We start from the raw sequence: 21,101 nt of genomic DNA on the forward strand, positions 1-21,101 counted from the left end.
AGTGGTTAACAAAATAACACAAACTACATCTGTGTAAAAAGTGTTGTTTAATTTTGGAGGCTTACATTGTATTTTTTGGATATAATGGAACTGGAACCATGCAAATACTACACTTATTGTTATACGTTAATCCTTATATTTCTACATATTTTTGAAATGTAATCAAGGTAAATTTTTTCAATGCAGGATCCAGCAGTTTTGATTAAATTTCCTCCTTTGAGGAAAATTATTAATTATTAAATACTGCACGCACATTAACTGCATGAAAATTTACTTTAAACCCAATTTTTCTGCAAATTAAAAGTAAATAGGAAGTCTAGTGCCTAGTTTGTAAAAGGAATAACTTTGTGCAGTAGTTATTTGTATTTTTCGTACGTTACACAAACTTATAACTTATGTTTCACTCACCATTCTAATAGCTTCCTCATCCTCGGCCATCCAGGCGTAGCCGTGAGGGTCATTACACAGTGACTTTGGTCTTCTCCTAAAATAAACAGCTTCGTCGTGTGGGAAGTACCTGGGCCATCTGGGGAAGGGAGCGTAGTCATGAGGTGCTCTTCTACACAACTCCGCGAGGTTCTCATCTGATGGCACTTTCCGGCGAACACACACCGACAGTAGCCCAGGACTTCTCGAACTGCAGGATGAGTCCTGGAACATTCCAATGTTCGTAATCAAATCTGTGTGATTAATGGTTAATTATAGAATTAGTGATATCAAATGGCATATAATTGAATCGCTATAACGTCAAATTACTGAAAAATCACTTTAACATTTCCCTTTACCTCATTTATTAAAAGAAGATAGTTTTGCACATCGATTCAAATACTAATAAAACGCAACATTTTTTGGGGCCAGGTCTTCAAGTACAGTATCCTGTAAAGATTGATGTTCTATTTCCGACTTACTTTAATAATATATCAACGCTCTATATAGATATTGACAATATTTAAACAACTTTCACCACAAATATATAAAAATAATAACATAAAATGGTCTGATATGGTCTAGTTGATTTTAGTTTGAATTAAGCAGCATTTCTATGCAATTTTTCAACAATTAGTATTGTGAAAAGACTTTAAAATCTAATCTCATTAAAAGCATGCAAAGTCTCACAAAAAACGGAGGAGAAGTTCTCGTACCAAACATTATGAAAGAAATACCGAGCTAGATAAGAAACAAGTGGCTTAAAGCAAATTCAACAAAAAAGTCAAGGTTCGTTTTCGTTCCAAGTTTTAAGAAGCACTTCGTTTAGAACCATCTAGGATTTAGCCACATTGCCCCTGAAAGACTAGATCTCTAATTACAGACCATCTGAACTGTACCGTTACCTTTAGAAGTTTAATCTAGTCTAGGATCTTCTAGAAGTTCTAGGATCACCTAGCCTCACAATGCCTCCTATTTATGGTTCTGGCGACTTCTTTCTGGGAGAACCATCACCTTGACTTTAAAAGAAACTTCTTTGTTTAAATGTTGGCTCCGATACCCCGATGCCATTGTTCCAAAGGCATTACGAAGCTTTTATTGGTTATCGGTGTATCTAACGAAGTTGGAGGATTAGGAAATAACTCATAGACTTCATGTATAGCTCTATATTGGATAAGAGAGCACTTTTAGCCCTATGAATCAAACTCTTGGCTCAAAATAGGGTTCAAAACTATATTTAACTAACTGTATTTGTTCACTTGGATTACCATTCATAAGTATTTCACTTTCTTTATACTGCCCTATTATAAGTAGATGAACTTATGTTTCATCACAGTTTTGAAATTTTTCAAATTTCTCAATGCTAAGGACACTGCGACTTTACCATAGTCACTTATATTCCTACATAAATATTTTTTTCACTTAACCAAATAGGAATATACAATTCAGTATGTAAAACTTAGTTAATCTGATTCCAAGTTCAAATTAATATGTTTGTAAAGAAAGTTAAGTTTTGTTCAATACTTTATTTATGTATAAAAACCCATGTTAATTAGGAACTACCAAATACATGTTTAGTGTATTTGTTTTATAGGATTAAATGAAATAAGTCACTTACGCTAAGGTCAACATGATAAGAGGAGAGGCAACCAAATAAGCCTCCGGTGCCCTGGATATCCTCCAGGCCATGAAGTTGCTTATCATTGATGCAATACTGTTCTCTGATGTCTTCCTTGGAGTATAAAGGTGTCCCTCTCTTGCTTCTCCCCAGCTGCTTGCGCCGCCCCATACCCATTAACTCATCTTCCGACTCGTATGTGGTGGGATCGGCCACTCGGATGTCAGCCTAGACACAGTTTTGTATCAGTTGCTATATTTAAAAAAATCCTAGTTTTTTATTGCTATGTTTCAATAAAAAAACCTTGCAAATTTTTCTTAGGACTAGAGTTAAAAGATACAAAGCCAGTTGTATAGGCGTCCATCCAGGTTTTTGCTCCAGAGAACTATGTTAAAAACCTTTTAACAATCAATTCTTTTACAACCCCTGTTTTTGTTGTTGTATTGTTGTGGTTGATCTTATTTTAAATATATGTTTAATACGCATAATCACGCTTTTTAGATTTCTGATATTTTTTTCGTTAATCAGGAAAATAATCAATATCCATCCCTATAGTTCTATTTCGTTGCGAGCCAACTAAGTTGGTAGACAACAATATCGGGGATCTACTTAAGCTAATATTTGGAGTACTAGCTCCAAAATAACATGGAGCAGCTCCACTGCTGTTATGTGCCAGTGGTATTCGCGAGTTACCTTTGTCTTACAATAATTAAGATATGTAATACATATTACTTTTGTAGTTAAATTATAACGATACAATTCCTAATTTTAGTGTTGTGTCGTGATTTTACGAATACTGTACACACAGATGCGGAATAAACATTTAGCAGTCCATCGTTGTAGATTTTAAACCAGTGACTTAGTGGAAGTAGAGTTATTATAGTTAGGAAATGTCTGTAGTTGAACTTGTAGGATGAAGTTAAACTGCCTGAAGCAGATAAAGTAGGTACTGGCAAAGCGAGCAAACAGTTCTCTCATACCATCCCACTCCGTCTCGTCAAAGATCCCCTGGGACTTCTAATAAGTTGTCCTTAAGGTCTACGACAAACTTCAGTCAACATAATAAGATTTCCTTAGTATAATAGACTTCTGTTGATACCTGCGGTCACATAATAAATTTAATTATGAATGAACAAGCCTACAATTTTACGGCGTGAAGTAATCGATATTAAATTGACATTAAAACATCTACTACTGTCTGTCATAATAACTATGTCGTTTTATTACCCATAAATGCGTTATGAAATGTTTTCATCTGACAAAATTAAACTCATTATTTGAGGATTTCTTTTTCTGAATGATTATATATTTCTGATATAAATAATACATACCAACTATAAGTGTATTACAGTCTAGTATGCTACATATGGATGTATATCATTAGTTGTTATATATATATATATATATATATATATATATATATATATATATATTTGTAGCATCATCCGTATTCTATAATATGTAACTGATAACAAATATTTTTTAATACACATAATGATTACCTTTCAGTTTACATAATTTAGAGCATTCACTTACTATTGAAGTAACGTTTAAATCACTAAGTTCAAGAACAGCTTAAAATATGTGGCCGATCATCCCAGCTTAACAGCTTAATTAATCTAGAATTCATTCTTTCACTAATACTAGATTAATGTTCTGACTTATGTCGATCATAAGCAGTTTCATGAAAAGATTTGGTGTTTGTCTTTAAAAGACAAACATCCTATATTCCTATATTCGTTCTTCCATCCTATATTACTGTTACTGAATATATTTATTACTCCTATTAGAGATTTATGTGTCACAACTACTGAAATTTGTGTCAGCTGCAAACATTACGACTAAAAAAAATTGTTGATATTTTAAAAACCTTAATTAAAACTACTTACCTGAATAGATACGTCATTGAAGGGGTTGGGCTTTTGGTTGGAATCACGGAGGACGGATCGTAGGCCTGAAAAATTTGATTGTATTAATGTTAAAACACCAAAAATTACAAAAGTAACAGGCAATTACATAATATGTCATACACAATTATTTCTATCATGTGTTTTCATAATTAGGAGTACATCAGATGAACAGTACGGGTTTATATTAAGGTTGATTTACAAATGGATGCTGTACATAATTTCTGTTAATAAATTAAACTACTAATTAATATTTGAAATAATTATTAACACCTATAACATCTTATTTAGCTTAAAATATAACTCCTAGGTAATCTAGTTGCAGGAGACCGAGAACAGTTTTCTATTGCTAATGGTTATACAAAAGGTGTATTATTTTCTAGTGTAATCATTATAATCGAATAAAAAACGACTGTACTATCATATATCATAAACTATTCAAAGTCCACCCTACTATTCAGGTCTACGAATTATCAAGAATAAAACCATGTAGAAGTAAGTGTTTGGTAGTAAGAGTAAAAAAACGTTTTAACTGCGTGCATGATATGTAAATGTACACCAGTTGTTTCCAGTGAAGGCCATGGCAGTATCCCTCTATGCAAATGAGATGAGGTCTCTAGCCAACTTGCATTATTAATGAAAGTTGGCGATTATTGGTTACATCCATTAAAGTGCTGGCTATGAATTATTACCACTAATTAAGTCAAGTCCATTTTGTTTATACTTTGTTATTGTATGTTGTGCTTTATAATATAGAGCTAGACAGTTCTAGGAGTTATCCTTGTCACAAAGCTGTATCGGTTTCTACAATTAAGGCGGGTACCAAATTCCGTGTTCGGTATATAATTTTATTTGACTGTGAATGACTTTCAATGAGCTCTAGTCTTTATTCTATATTCCTCTCTGTTTCACCTAAATTTTTTATCACTTTATCACAAAGAACATAAAGGCGTACCAAAAAGTACAACAAAGGAATGTAAAAAAATGTAAAAAATAACAATTTAAAATTTTAACCTCTTGAAAATTAACAATCGCCACAAGTGCTAAGGTGTTTAAATTTGAATAGAAATAATGTTTATTGTTATCAATATTAATTATTTAATTAATATTCAGACTTTTATGATTTCTGTTGAATTTGTGCAAACATGTATAATTAATTACACTTATTAGCATGATATTAATACAGAAATAATCGTATTTCTTAGGTTTAAAGTTCTAAGAAATAAATAAGTAAAAGTATGAATACTATGTTAACAACTTAAATCTCCACGAAAGGTGGTATTATTTGTTGTTAAATTTTAACGCAAGTAGAGTTTATGAAGAGGGAACAGTGTAAATTCGGACCAATTTTTGGACTGAATTGGATCCTTATGTAATTTTCATATTTATGGTCGACTAGGACAAAGGAAGTATCACTGTTACATAATGGATAATGGTCGGTCTCCTTTTCAATAGAAGTACGATGTACTTAGGTAATATTAAAAGTGACATTAAAATGTATGAATAACGTTAAAAATATTTGTTCCACGCTATAACACATTAAATTATGAAGTTTTCTTTAGTTGCTTCTGTGGATAACACATTTCATAAAATTACTTCATTGTACATAAAAAAATTAAAAATTAATTCTTAATCTGTACGTACTGGTTACTCACAACAGACATGTGTTATGGCTGTGCATAATCTAATCTTGAAGGGACCCATGATTTACAGGACAGATTTTAGTACGAAAATACCTAGGTGAAACATTTAAACCCCAATTTAGACGGAATGAGTATCATTGAGTTATTAGATGATAAAAAAAACGCTAGCATACGAGTGCCAGTATTATTTCTAACACTTTCTACATGGTGAGTAACACTTTCTATATGGTGAGTAACCGGATTGCAAGTAGGAGAAATACAAAGTGCGTCAACAGGAAGTAATATTGTGCATAGTGTAATTAGAAAAGGTGTGTGAGGAATGACATCAAATGGCCTTCGGCACACCCACGCCTAACTGTAATTGTAGAATTTCTCTGGACCTGACATAAATTATAATATAACTTGATTACTATGTTACTTGTTTCTATAGTAAATAAAATCTTCTAATTATAGGAGATTTAGTCAAATAGAGCAATTCTTTAAAATTATAAGTTCTAATTTAATTAAATTTCCAGCATATCGTTGTAGTAAACATGTAATTTGACGAATATATTATTAATTTTTTAAACGAAAGGAATTTAAATTATTCAGTACTACGCAACGTAATTTATTATTTCAAGGTTTATTACGTGCCTAAGAAACTGTTTACGCATGAGAGACCAGTGCCTGAGAAGATAATGAATGATTGCGGCACGAAACATCGGAATGTCCGATACCGCGGCATTCTATCTTATCCGTTAATCTACAAGTACTAACGAAATTTTATTACTGATAACTGTAGTTCGGTTGCAATTTTGAAGCAATTGTACCTTTTCAAAACATTGATAATATCATGCCATGCACGATAGTACTTTCTTTGAAAGGCAGTTCTAGATTGTAATAACGCATATTTCTACGTTTTAATGCAAAATACTGCAATATGTTATATGAGATTCAGTATTTGCATAAATGTATGGAATTACTAAAAACTACAAAATAAATAGTCCCTTGCATAAATTGATTGAAATAAGATATTTTATCACAACAAAGTATCTGAAATTTTCAAAAACCAATTAACGGTTATTGCCTGAGCGTTAGCGAAGTCCATCACTCAAGGTCCGGGAAAGTTTTTTTTTTATTTCTATCTCTTTACCTGTCTACATGTACAAGATATCTCGAAAAAAAATTGACCTATAGACTAGAAATTGTACACGAATCTTTATTTCTATATGAACAACAGTGAGATAGATGATGTGTTGTGATGTGTTCATGTATTTGGGCTAAGCGTTATCAAATATTTCTACATAGGACTTTTGAGGAACCATGATGGCAACGAGAAAATAGAAGAATAAGTAATGTTGTAACTCATTACACCCATCATCATTCTATAGTGAATAGGTGTGTACTGTATACTATTATTGTTTAAATACTGATATGCAACCCAATTTGTTGAACCAAAATGTTAAAATATGAAGTGGATATGTCAAGAAATATTTCATCTGTAGACTTGACATTTTGTATGAAACTTCGTTTCTGCATAAACAAGAATGAATTCTAGCGTCGTTGTAGTCTGCCACTCAGTAGGCTGACGCAATTTCTCTTTCGTCGCAAGGGGATGCACAAATCTCTTTATCGTTGATTGTCTTTCCTGGTCTTTATGTCATATTGAACGATATACTTGTAATTTTAATTAAAATGCAGCGAGACGAATTATAATTCCATATACACTTAAAAGGTTACAAAAAATATAGTGTTTTACCTAATTTATAGTTAGTATCGTTTTATTAAGTACGCAATTCACAAAAGCCAAACGACCTTTGTTGTGTTAATAACATAAATCTAGGTATCATTTCCCTCCTTGTACCTAAATAAATGTATGTAACAAGTTTTCAAGTTTCAAGAAATGTTCTATCAAAAGTGATCGCATAGAAGGATAGAAGGACGGACATTGGCCCAGACGGGTATTAGAAATAAATATATTTAACTTTGTACGTTTCATATCAATCTCATGCAATTTAAATTGATATATGGCTGCCTCTAAAATAAAAAAGTACAATGTTATATGTCAGCTGTTGATCGTGAAACAGGCTGAAAATGTTTTAGAATCACCAAATCAATTAAAAGACCGTTTTTCCGATAAATTGTATTATATTTTACAACCTTATAAAACGGATACCACGCATTTTTATGAATTAAATAATTATTACAAAGGAATAATTTAAGTGAACACCTCCGCTGAACAACTTGTCTTGTTGTTGTACATTATTAATACTTTATAATTTGTAAAGTATTTTCTCAATTATTTACTCAGAATAGTATTTTATTAAATTACCAAAATTATGCTGTGTTATGTTCATAAGAAATAAAAATTATATGTTTATACGATATTTTTATTTAGATGTATGTTCCCATATTGTACCACATAAAAAGTATTCAAAATTAAACATTTTTGTAAGCACTTCTTGCTATTGTTATTACCTATGTAAATTTCGTTATTGGCGTTTATTTAAGCGATATAAAACGTGCCAGTCATTGTGGAGTCCTCATACAAGCCAGTTTGAATAAATCAAAATTAATTAATGTGTCAATTGTGTTATTTCAAGATTACAGCCATATAAAGTTTGGTCTTATTCGAATATTGCGACATAAATATTTAAATGTTAATTTCTGAATTAATCACTTATTAATGTAGACAACCATTACCTTCCATTCCAAAATATTTTGTAAGGTCACTACTATTTAAAGCTGAAGTGGTGGTATGTTATCTACAATTGTGTCACTGTGTAGTTAGTTATCATGGGCCGGAATCTTTTATCTCTGTAATCAGTCCTAAATTGCTCATCGCAGCGATATTTTTAAATTTGAGTTCATAAGACTGTCGCCAATGCTCGTTACACAACCTCTTCCATTGCCGACTCATCAGTTTGTATGGTGGTTGACCGATACTCACTTGTTGCCATCAGTATACCTAGTGATACCATGGAAAGATGGGATGGAAAGGTGGCTGTAGTAACCGGAGCGAGTTCTGGTATTGGTAGAGCTATAGCCCACACCCTGGTGACCCATGGCATTACAGTCGTTGGGATTGGAAGAAATTATGCAGCTTTGAAGGTAAGCTGTGAGACGAGATAACAAATAACAACTAAACATTACGTATTCATTACGTTGTAGGGTCGGGTGTACTGGCGGCATCTTGATTTTAGCACAATAAGAAAAATGTAAAACACTTTTAAGAAGTAATTAATATGCATTTTTAATCTTAAGTATGCATTAAAAATAAAGTAAAAGGCGTTTAGGTACGTATTAATTACATCTTTAAAATGAAACATCTTCCATAACTTTAATGTAATAAATAAAAGCGTATAAGAGATTTTTAAAGTTTTTTTAAAACTTTTGTGTTCACAAGGGATTAAAGGTACCATAACTTGCCAATAATTTGACCTGTAAATCAAGGTCTTTCATTACAGTCATTTCGTTTTTTTTTAAATAATCAGATCTCTTGTCACTTTAGAGATAGTTAGCTTTCAATAGGTTTAATAAACTTTACGCAAAGTATAATGCTACCAAATATTTCCATAAATTATCGCAGGTTCCATTATAAATTAATACACACTTTATTATTTATTTATAATGTATTTTTGAGTTAACCGATCGATAGCGATCAATAATTAAGATCATCACTATTGGCCATTTTCAAAATCAATATACATTTTATAAATAGAGAGACATTGCAAATAAAACGTTTATTTATATACTAATAGAAGAAGAGCAAACTATATCAGTATTTTAATGAAAGCACTATGTATTTTATAATACAAGTCTGTAAAATATTAATGACAGCAAGGTTTCGGAGTTAAAAGTAACGAGTATTCATCTGACGTTGTTAAAATAAAGCAGTCTTGCAAAAGCTCACGCTTTAAGCACAAAATGATGAGTTGTTTTTCTTTCATTACAATATAACTATTGGACGGCTTAAATTTTATCATTTGACGAAAAGAAACGGCTACGTTTCGGTTTTTGTGATGTAAATCACAGCGTGTTTCCTGGTAATATCCAAGCTCCGGTGGGTGCACAAACACTGCTGTATTCGATGTTAAAAACTGATGTATTTCAATTCATTGGAGGAATTAGACTGCGTCTGGAAACCTGTCACATTCAAATGAACAGTTTAAAAATTACATATACTGTGAACTCTTAGGGGGTATTAAAAGCAGGTTCCCCATGGATCTTTAGGAAAAATTTGGTATATTCATATCTGAAAGGAAATTCCAAATATCACACGTTATTTGCACTTTTTGATTTATTATGGTCATTTAAACAATATTCAAAATTATAATATATATATTTATATGCACATCTTCGTTATGGAAATAGCTTCTCGTCTTTGATGTTCCCAAAGTTCATATAACAAGCCTATAGTTAGATATTGTCGCTTTAAATTATTCTGTATTTTCTCACTGCACTTTGAATCTTAATAATGTTAGGTAATATATTCAAACAAGCATTTGTGTTGTCATGCCTCCTGTCCAATCTCTGTAAATTTATTAATCAAATTCAATATATATATATATTGAATCATCATATATTGCCGATGGATAATTGTAAAGCAATGCTTGATTTCGAGCAACAGGTTTAATCGTATTAGTTAATAGTTAGAGTTTAGGAAGATGTTTGTGACATTTGGGTATTAATAAATATTTACTTATGCAACTCATTGATATTTATTTACGTATTTAGTGTACAAAGAATGATATTCGAAATATAACAGTTTAAAATGATTATAAGCTATCAGTTTATATCAAAAGTTAATACATTTATTTATCCAATATATATATATATATATATATATATATATATATATATTAAATTGTATAAATGGCAATAGCCTTATTTAATTTCAATAAACATTGGATCGCAAAAAGTACTTGCTCCGCCGGGAGCAAGTACTTTTTGCGATCCAATGTTTATATATATATATATATATATATATATATATATATATATTGAATTTGATTAATAAATTTACAGAGATTGGGCAGGAGGCATGACAACACAAATGCTTGTTTGAATATATTACCTAACATTATTAAGATTCAAAGTGCAGTGAGGAAATACAGAATAATTTAAAGCGACAATATCTAACTATAGGCTTTTTATATGAACTTTGGGAACATCAAAGACGAGAAGCTATTTCCATAATGAAGATGTGCAGCAATAATGAACTATAAGAGATATAGTACAAAACCGATAATAGATGTTAAAAATGCCAAAGTTAAAGGATGAGGTGACGAAATAAGAATATTACGAATTGAAAGCTTATATTTTGTAATACAGATAATACTAATATTCAGTAAACCGTAATTCTGTATATACGAATACATCATCGCATTAAATGCTATGAATTTTATATTATACTAGAAGTTACATCTAGTACCGCGGTTTTGGACGCGATTTCTAATTGAATAACATGTAAGTCATATGCTTATTGCTTAAGCCCTTTTAAATGGCTTAATAAACATTTCTGAAATAAGTTAAGGTCACTGGAAGACATTCCAGTCTTCTCATCTACTTCAGACTTATTGGAATTTTAATTTAAAGAGCAATATTTAGCGATCCTGTAGTCGAATATTGAAAAAGATTTTATAAGTGTCAATGAAATACAAAAATGTCTTTGAAAACATCCTATAATATTTTAATGAATAGCTCCAACAATTTCCAACACTTAAAATATTTTAGGACAAAGTGGGGAAATACAAGATAATTCTTGGATTGCCGATGGATAATTGTAAAGCAATGCTCGATTTCGAGCAACAGGTTTAATCGTATACGTTAATTAGGTAGAGTTTAGGAAGATGTTTGTGACATTTGTGTATTAATAAATATTTACTTATGTAACTCACTGATATTTATTTATTTAGTGTACAAAGAATGATATTCGAAATATAACAGTTAAAATGATTATAAGCTATCAGTTTATATCAAAAGTTTATATAAAAAATAATTACGGGTGAAATCCATACTCGCAAGTATTCCGTACTCTCAATCTTCGTGTACAGCTCTGAAATACCCCATTCTAGAATATTTTGATGAATCTATCTCTATGGAAACAGTTATACCATATCAAACTAAGAATGTCTTTATATTAATCTCATTGTTATTCCTTGAAATGTGTGTCACTGCCAATTGGCTATTAAAAACTTTTAACACTCGTTTAGATTATAAGGGGAGGGGGGTTCTATATTAAGAACACGATAGTTATCCGTCTGGCGTGGCGGTCCATTTGTGCGATAACTAAAGGATTAAAGGTCCTAGGGACTTGAAATTTGGTACATATGTAGCTCTTTATCGAAGGAAGAACCCCAATGATTTTAGGGGTAAAAAGGTCAAAAGCGGTCCGTCTATGTGCCCATGTGTGTCACATGATTTCGGGTTATTCGATACTCCTTTATATCAGTTACGTGTATATAAATCGGCTAAAATAAGTAGACTAATATAATTAGTTAGGTATGTTATTAATCACATTGTAATGTATTGCAGCTGTATTACATTACATTCTTTGTTCCAGAAAGTCGCAGATCACTGTAGAGGAAAGAAAGGGAAATTCTACCCCAAAGCGATCGACATAAACAATGAGTTGCAAGTAGTGGCTTTGTTTCATCGTATAAATATGAAACTGGGAGGAGTTTACATCCTGATCAACTGTGCTGGAGTGTTTGTAGATTCTGGGCTCATCGGTAATAATTTGACATTGTTTATTTTGTACAGAGTATTAACTATTGCACTTATTTATTCTCAGAAGAAGAATTTCTGAAAGGCGATATTTTTGTATTGGAAAAATCAATAGAAAATGAAACTGCTTATTTACTGTAAGGTAAAATATAGCTAATTTATTGCTCTCAATAAATTCAAGAAAATAATTTTATATTGAACATACCACAGTATGAATATATATTATTCAAACGGATATGTTAAAACAGTATTAAATGGACTACTAGTACCAACAAAATCGTTTCTGTGTAAAATAAAATTTTTTCAATTCTATATTTATTTGAAGTAATATTTAAGTTTATATCGGAACGCAGCAGTTTTATTACCAGCATCTTACATGGAAATTGGAATAATACGTTTTTACAGCTCTATTTAACACACAATTTTAGAACTGAATCAACTTGTTTTTAAATATGATTTATGCGGGGAGCAAAATGCTTGAAGGTAAATCATGTTAGATTAGGATTTAAGTCAAAGCAATGTTATTACAATAAGTGCTTATTCATAATTAAGGAAAAGGACTGTGATGGTCCAATAAACCTTTTTTTTCTTTTTAGTAGTAATATATATTCCGTTAAACCCGGGACAAAAGGGTTTCCACGCATATGTCTAACGTTGTTTTGTCTGCAAGAGAAACTCTAAACCGAATCCTTAAAAAAATCCTTTGAATATCTTTAGTTTTAATCTCGTCTAAAAATGAAATCAGGTCTACGGGAGCCTAGGCACTATCAAAGTATTGATTTTATCGAAGACTATTCTATTGCGGTAAAAATTAAACACTGCAGCTAAAACTGTGTGGAGAAAGATTTTACGAAATTTATGGCATTATTTATTTCATGTACTCTGCCACCAACATAATTTTTACTTTTCATGTAGCAAATCTGACAGAACTATGGTATAATAAGACTTTTTTTGGATTATAATCTTAGCTATGATCTTAAATCTGTAGATCGTAATATACAGTACTAGATGTCAAGTAATGTTCAAGATCTTAATTTATTGTATATTTACCTTAGTTCCAGTACAGGTATAACTTGATATTAGGTCTAGCGTAGTCTGTTGTAGTTTTGATTGCATTAGTTAACCTGGAGATAAATCATCCATACGGATGAGGTGTGTTGAGATCCAACACTAGGGCTGCCCCACATAACTTTGATTGTTATCGTTCAAGTACGTACTAACTTAGCTACCTGAATTTATCATTCTACAGTGGGCGAGTGCTCACTTTTCCGTGACTCAGTTTAAAGCATTGGATGAGTTATCTCTTGTGTAAATAATACTATCAAGGAAAAGGAGCACTACACTTTAAGGCACAAGTAGGTTGAAGTAAATATGGACAAATTTATTTTTCCAGATGGCAAGCCTGCAGCCTGGGGAGCTGTACTGCAGGCCCAACTGTTAGGTCTGTCGATCTGCTCACGAGAGGCAGTCCGATCCATGAAACGATTTCAACACGAAGGAACAATCATAAACATTAATAGGTCAGCGGGTATACTCAATTTGTTATTTAACGCCTATTGAATTTACAAATAACTTAAATATTTAGGAATTCTCTGCTAAATGTCACAATATTGTATTCGTATAATACCACTTCTAATTTACGCTCAAACGTATAATAATATTTGATTTGAACTATTAGCATTGTTGGATAATAGCTACTTAATTGTTTTTTTGCATTTAAAGTTTTGGACGGCTTTAACGAAGATTCACACTGAGAGAGCTGGAAAATTATTTTCTACCGTCCGTTTGCTTGGTATATCAAGCCAATGGTCTAAAAAGTTTCTCTGAAGTTTATTTGTATCTAGGCAGGATGTATTACGAATTTAAAAAGTTAAAAATTTAGATAAGAATGTACACAGAAAATAGAATTGGAACACCAGAAATTGAATAGATGGTTTTGACCATTCTTCAGCCATTCTTTGCGTGCTGATGTACAAGAAAACGGAATTATCCTACTATATGGCAGTTTTTATGTATATTGCATTAAACAAGGTGTAACACAAATGTCTTTTTGTGATGTGACAGTGCTGCGGGACATTCCATTCCGCTACAACCCCATGCCTCCTATGCACACTGTCGCCAAACACGGAGTCACTGCCCTGACTGAGCTTCTTAGGAGAGAGCTAGCAGGACAGAAGTTACCCATCAGGATCACAGTAATACAGATTACTTATTAGATTATACTATAATGTCTGGATTACTATTTTAGTTCTTAGGCTTACGCTTACATTACTTATTGTCTGAGTTTTCCGGTTCTTAACGCATAGAACCATTGTTACAATTTACAATTAAATTGAAATTTCTGAACTGAAAGATAACTCTCCGCAGCAAGACTGTAATATTTCAAGAATTTGAATGTGATAAGAATTCCCTGATATGGTGTGAACCGGAGTATTTGAATGATAACCATGTCTACTATTATGCATGTGTCCTCAATTTTAATACAGTGACCTTTTACTGAATAATTAATCTTAGCTTAGTTCATATAGATCTTGTATTATATGAATAAATCTTTCTAGACTTGTTATGTTTAATCCTAATTCATAATAGTTTTTGAATCATTTATAAATATTTGATTCAGATTCATTATCCGTGTGGTTACGTACTTATTTATTGGATTTTGGTATTTCAGCCACGGATTACCATTTTGGCTAATACTTTTTAACACATATATTTCAGAATATTGAGGAAGAGATGAAAGAGATTAAATTACAACAATTTAATTTGTCATTATTAAAACATTCCTAGGAAATATTCATTTATAAAGCGGACCTGTTATACTGTAAGAAGTAGGTGCAACGTTATGGGTAACAATTATTAATAACTCAATAAATAATTGGTTGGGCGTTAGCGAAGCCTATGATCAAGGGGGTGATAAATCCAATTCTGTCTCAGTGTGTTCGTACGGTCAGGACTAAACAATAGGTTTGAAAATGTGCATGAAACTTCATTTTTACATTAGCAAAACTGAGTCAATGATTGTGCGTGACATTACATGGGATTTGGCAGAGCATTAGCAAATGTTTTGACATTGTTCTTATGGGTAACATTGAGTATTGGCAAGTGGAAAATAGTGAAATAAATAAATTTGCAAAAAAAAAAAAAAACTAGACATAAGATATTTTAGCACCTGAAATGTATATCGATACAGTAAAACGGACAAAAAATAATAAATAGAAAATAAATGTTAAAAACCTGTAACAGGATTTGATTCCAGCACTTGCGTTGAAGTATTCTACCTTGCTCATCGGAACTTTTGTTATTCGAACCGTGGTATGACACATAACTGAATGAACACAAACATAATTTAATTATGAGGCAAGTTATCTCAAGTGAGATTTCTTCTTTAAGTATACGTAAGACTTCATTTTTACATAGAAAATGAGTTTTGTAATATTCCAACCATGGAATATGACTGCACATCATTCAAGCCTAACACTCAGTAGGCTAACTTAAGTTATTTTCTTTTTGAATTATTAATGATTTATAATAATAACTGTTTTGCAGAGTTTGAGTCCCGGATTCGTCAAGACAGAAAAGTTGGAAGCGATTCCCGCTTTTAAAAACAAACCGTTGTTGGAATTGCAGGATGTGACTAACGCTGTGGTATTTATACTATCAGCACCACAACACCTTGAGGTAATTGAAACTGTGTGGTCTTCACTCACTATCTTAATAGTTTTAATACGATGATTTACTTTTATTTAGATGGTTTGAAATGTAAATGTTTTTAAATTAAAGATATGGATACAATGTTTTTACAGAGATTTCAGAAGTTAAGAGTACTTCACATGTTAGATCATGTTGTGTTTTGAGTAAACTACTCTATTATCAGTTTAAATTTACCCAAGAAATAATTCCCAAAAATAAAAGTAAGCATTATTTGTAATAGTTGAACGAGCAAGATGTGTTTTGAAATTTTAAGTCTACATCTTTCAGTGAAAATCATTTATCATTTTGTTTCAGATAAGTGAAGTAACTCTGAGAGCTCATGGGTCTGAATTTTAAATTGCGACTCCATCCGCCTTCGTAAATTTAGAAAGAATGCATGTGGTAACTAAAATAAGAGGGATGAGAAAATGAGTGAAGACGTATGTTTTTAAAAGCATAAATAAATTTAACTTGCATTATACGATATAATTTATACATTGTGGTTATTAATGGAAAATGATAAGATTGTAAAATTTGAATATCGTAAATTGAAATACAACAAGTTATTCATGACATTTGGGTAGTCACTGTTCCTTAAAATTATTTGCAGTCGTTTGACATTACTTTAGGGTAAAAAATAAATTAAAACACACCTAAAATCTGAAAAACGTGAACGAGCGAGCTTGCAGGTACAGTCCATGATTGTTTCAAGTTTATTAATATTGTCCATACAATTCCATACACTCTCTGTATTCAGATATCAGTACTGAAATCTGTATAAATTAAAAGACCTTTGTTAATGCAATCACAAGCAGGTCAGCAGGAGAACTATGACAACAGGTAAATTAGGTTTCTCCCATACTCATAATGAGATCAGGAAGACTGAGTTCATGGATATCATGGATAGTATCCCGACTATTGGGTCTTTTGGTTTCGGAGATCCTCAGCCAGTGGATAGATTATAGGATTATAGGCTGGAGAAAGCCCCTGTGATTTCTCCAGCTCCTTTCGACTTATGAGTATTATAACCTATCAGAAACGCCAAAAAAGGTACTTTAAAGACTAAGTGCAGGGTTCTAGCCTCTTCCAACATCCAAAAAACCTCTTCAAACCACCCAAGCATCTCAATTTGTAGCATCTTATAGGATATCATAATCTTCGTAGAGTGTCTATATTTCTTGTTTCTTATGATTTCCTGAGTACATCTCACCCCATAGTCTGCTCTTACCATGCTCTATAGAATGCTGTCAATCTTCGAAAGTCTCATGTCTCATATGCTTCATTCCTCTCGGAGTCAAAGCCTCCCCCCTTTTGAGACTGAAAGCGTTGTTAGACAACCTCAACTGAATTCTCTGGATTCGGTATATTCTGAGTCATTGTCTTTCGTAAAAACTGAAACATAGTTGATTAGTCTTTGGCGGTACCAGCCTAGCGAATTTTACAGGAGTTCTAGGGAATCTCTTTCGAATACAAAAACTCACCTTGCATTAAAAACCTGATCTTTTAATAAGTATACCGAATTTTTCAACTTGGAAAGAAAAAATATAAATAAGTTAGGTATCACTTACTTCAAATCTGAATCTGCCAGATACACAGGTTTTAGTCAGTAGTACACCGGCATTAAAAATGTAGACAGCCCTAACTTAGAATTAAAATCACATTATGAAATGATCCTATGCTCTTACAGCAACAGTTATAGAAAATAGGAGTTTATTCACCATTTTCGGGTTTGTACCTACTTACTTATTTACAATTTCAGCCCACTGACTTCATGGTTATTAACAATTATTCATTTGATATGCTAATATATTAATTATGAAATACAACAAGAGGTATAGAAGGTACACTCAACGCGCTTCTATTTCAGTCTAATACTCAATGGACCAATAAAAGAGAATTGGCATAATAATACTCCAGAGTACTCTAACAATCAGCCGCGCGTGAGCCCCCTGGGGCGGAGTGTCCGATCCGGCCTTCATTTGTTTGCTGGAATTCGGCGAGCGACAATCCTTTTACAATGCGATACAAACCCTATTCATATTTTACATTTGTAATTTAGTAACTCTTTGTTGATTGTGTGGTTTTGTTCTCAAAATTAATTTAGTTCCAATGATTTAGAACAATTATATATTTTAAATTGTAAAATGAATTTATCCAACTAAACATATATTTTCTTGACAAGTTAAATAGTTATATTTACAAAAAGATTACTATGTAAATTATTACTTTTATTGATTTGAAAAATGTTAATTACATTAGTATTTAAAGTAGAATCTAAATGTTTATTTAATTGGTTTCAAGCCTTTTATGAAAACACAAGCAGAATATTATTAACTAGGAGGACTTGGTTCTTGTTTTATGTATAATCTGTGTTTTCAATAAAACATACCAAGCGAATTTTGAGTTAAGCCCATTTCACGTTTATAGTGTAACGTCTGAAATCTGACATCGTTACAGACCTGACTTCCCCAATCTGGAGTCAAACTTCCGTCAGAAGAAATCCAAATATGTGAACAAAAATGTTTTGTGAACTTAGTACAATACCGTTCCGAGTAAACTCCTGCTTTCTATGTTTAAATGAAACTCGTAAAGCTGCAGACGAATGTTCTGGTTAAAAAATATGTATTTAAATAACATCGTATATTTGTTCTTTTATCTTTGGAACAGATTCTTACTTAATATGAGAAATCCATAAGCTAAGTGACATAATACGGTTACCCCCCATAATAACACTTAATTTATCGTGGATACAATTTGTTTTAAAACAATTCTGTTTTTCTTTAAGGAAAAAAAGGAATATTTAATCCCTTTAATATCTTTTAACCTAAAATCTGGGTATAAGTTTCTAGTGCAAACCACTTGAAATTGCACTGGCCTTAATTTCTTAAATGACAAATAAATAGATTAGTTTTGTCGTCATGTCAATGGCTGATATCAAAATATAGAATTCAAAATTTCGAGATTGAAAGTTATATCACGAAGTGGAACGAAACTACAATAATCCATAGTCAACAGATACTGTCAGCAAAATCAAAACACATTGTGTAAGCACAATCGAAATCAAATTTTGGCTTAAAAAATAAATGTGCGAAATCTGTTGAATTTAGCCCATTTTAACTAATATTGGATATAAAAAGAATGAAGTATACAAATTAAAGAATGTAATGAAATTAGGAAGCACACGATGACTCTCATACCTAGAAAAAGACAGGAGTAATCAGTAAGCTGGTGGTGACTGACCACTACCCACGCCACCCTGTCCTTTGTCGGTTCTCAGATCTGCTGCCGTACTGCTGAGCCAAGCTGTCATGATGACGAGGGTCGACTTCCTGTTCAGTCTCAAATTGCCTGTTGAGGACCTTGCATCATGAATTATAACTACGAATGTCTGTTATCTCTCCAATTTCTTTCATGCTTCTCGTAATTTGAAGTAGGAGTCAGGTATAACTAACTGGTCATACCTTTAATATTTTGGATTGTTGACAATAAATTTGATGATTGTGTGTTTTAAGTTTAATTTTCACGTGCTCAAGTTCATGCTTTAGGATTTGACATCTGAAGAAGAGAGCAGATACCAACTTTCGAAAGGCCGTATTTCTGGAATTGTATAAACACAATTATGGACAATGCTCGTTATCAATTTAAATTATCTACGGTAAATAATGAACATTATACAAAATATTATTATTAAACAATATTCGCTTACTGAAATAAACAACGCACAAGAACGCGTTTAGTTATTTAAGAATGGCTCATTAATGAAATCCTATAATCTAAAACTATAATACGTAGCAGCATAAATAATATATTATAGCAGCGTATAATATGTCAACATTAAATTTATTTTATATGAAGATTTATTTTCAGCAACGATATTAGTCTTGATTATTAATGAAATGATCTTAGACTCTAATCTTGTAACAAGTTCGTTTATTTTAGTAATATCTAAATGCTTGGTAAGCTCAAAAATCAACATTATGATCGCAGGATAAAGTAAATTTCGATTCATTATTATTAAATCTGGTAAATTATTTTGAGTAATGGTTACAACTTATCATTAAAGAGAAAAATAAGAGATAAAATTGAATGCGTGAAGCCCAGTTGTTATCAATAGAGAAAATCTTTTTATCTCTCCATGAGGACTCATTTAAAGTAGTTACAGTATTTTGTGCAGTTTTGTAACTACAACCTAAAAAACTAAGAAGATAATAAACAATAATATTGCAATATAAAGCATTTTTAAAAGGGTTTTAGCTGACTTAATTATAATAATTTATATTAATTTAATTCATATAATATACATAATATTATTTAAATATATATATATATATATATATATATATATATTACAGAAGGTGATCGTCTTTATAACTAATAATTATTTCTTTAAACGTTTACGAGTTGGATATTTTAAAAGTATATTATATTTTTAAACCCTTAATTGATCTATACAAGTATTAGTTTATATATCTAATTGCTTTTCATAATAAATGTAAATGGTTATATTATTTTATGTTAGCAATGCCTAAAGTCTTTTTATACGTAATAATACAACATTGTATTCTGTATGCGTAATCGAATACAATCAAATTAATGACATTGAAATCGAAAAGTTTTGAATTACATAATTTTTTTAAAACAACGTTTGGTAAAACAAATAGTCTTGTATGATGTACAGTAAATGTAATTACAGCCAAACCTAGCCTGAGTACACAGGATGGCTAACGACCGTTTCGTTCCGCTAGTGAAGTGATGGCAACACGACAGCGTCACGTCACTTTCTATTCAGATTGAATGGTCTCGAGAACATCCTTCCAATTCGATGACGTCATTTGAAATTATTATATAACAGCCTCTATTTAATTTAATGTGTACCACTCCGTCAAAATTTGGATGTGCGGTTCTAATCGTACTACTATCGTATAATGATTTTTTCTGAAAATAAAGAAATATAATTCTACTAATACAAATATGTTAGTTTAATTTGTATGGGGTTAAGTAGCAGAAAATACCTTATAGTTATAACTTCGTATTTGATAAAGTGTTTTTTATTTAATTTAAACATATTATGTTTAGATTGCCATGAGATTTATGTAATATACGGCAATG

At 31.5% G+C, this 21,101-nt stretch overlaps 2 protein-coding genes across 3 annotated transcripts in view; one reads left to right on the forward strand and one right to left on the reverse strand.

Annotated features, from left to right (window-relative positions):
* Nucleotides 1-21,101, reverse strand: part of LOC124362813 — a 650,255-nt gene that overhangs the window by 80,478 nt on the left and 548,676 nt on the right. For both annotated transcript variants that reach the window (XM_046817643.1, XM_046817642.1), the window contains exons 2-4: nucleotides 3,934-3,998; nucleotides 2,045-2,272; nucleotides 409-651 (exon numbers count right to left, since the gene is read on the reverse strand). In XM_046817643.1, the coding sequence (XP_046673599.1) occupies nucleotides 409-651; nucleotides 2,045-2,272; nucleotides 3,934-3,998 (536 nt within the window). The remainder of the gene's footprint in view (nucleotides 1-408; nucleotides 652-2,044; nucleotides 2,273-3,933; nucleotides 3,999-21,101) is intronic.
* Nucleotides 8,439-15,900, forward strand: LOC124362819 (dehydrogenase/reductase SDR family member 11-like). The gene is made up of 5 exons (XM_046817651.1): nucleotides 8,439-8,684; nucleotides 12,139-12,307; nucleotides 13,696-13,822; nucleotides 14,367-14,497; nucleotides 15,849-15,900. Exons 1-4 carry the CDS (start codon nucleotides 8,502-8,504, stop codon nucleotides 14,446-14,448), a joined length of 561 nt encoding a protein of 186 aa, XP_046673607.1. The 5' UTR covers nucleotides 8,439-8,501; the 3' UTR covers nucleotides 14,449-14,497; nucleotides 15,849-15,900.

The sequence above is a fragment of the Homalodisca vitripennis genome, chromosome 5 (assembly GCF_021130785.1).
Source record: "Homalodisca vitripennis isolate AUS2020 chromosome 5, UT_GWSS_2.1, whole genome shotgun sequence".
Lineage (NCBI taxonomy): Eukaryota > Metazoa > Arthropoda > Insecta > Hemiptera > Cicadellidae > Homalodisca > Homalodisca vitripennis.

Coding starts and splice junctions, on each gene's coding strand:
- LOC124362819 (XM_046817651.1), top strand. CDS start 8,502: ATGGTGGTTGACCGATACTCACTTGTTGCCATCAGTATACCTAGTGAT. Junction 12,308..13,695: donor TGTAGATTCTGGGCTCATCG/GTAATAATTTGA, acceptor TTATTTTTCCAG/ATGGCAAGCCTGCAGCCTGG. Junction 13,823..14,366: donor ACAATCATAAACATTAATAG/GTCAGCGGGTAT, acceptor GTGATGTGACAG/TGCTGCGGGACATTCCATTC.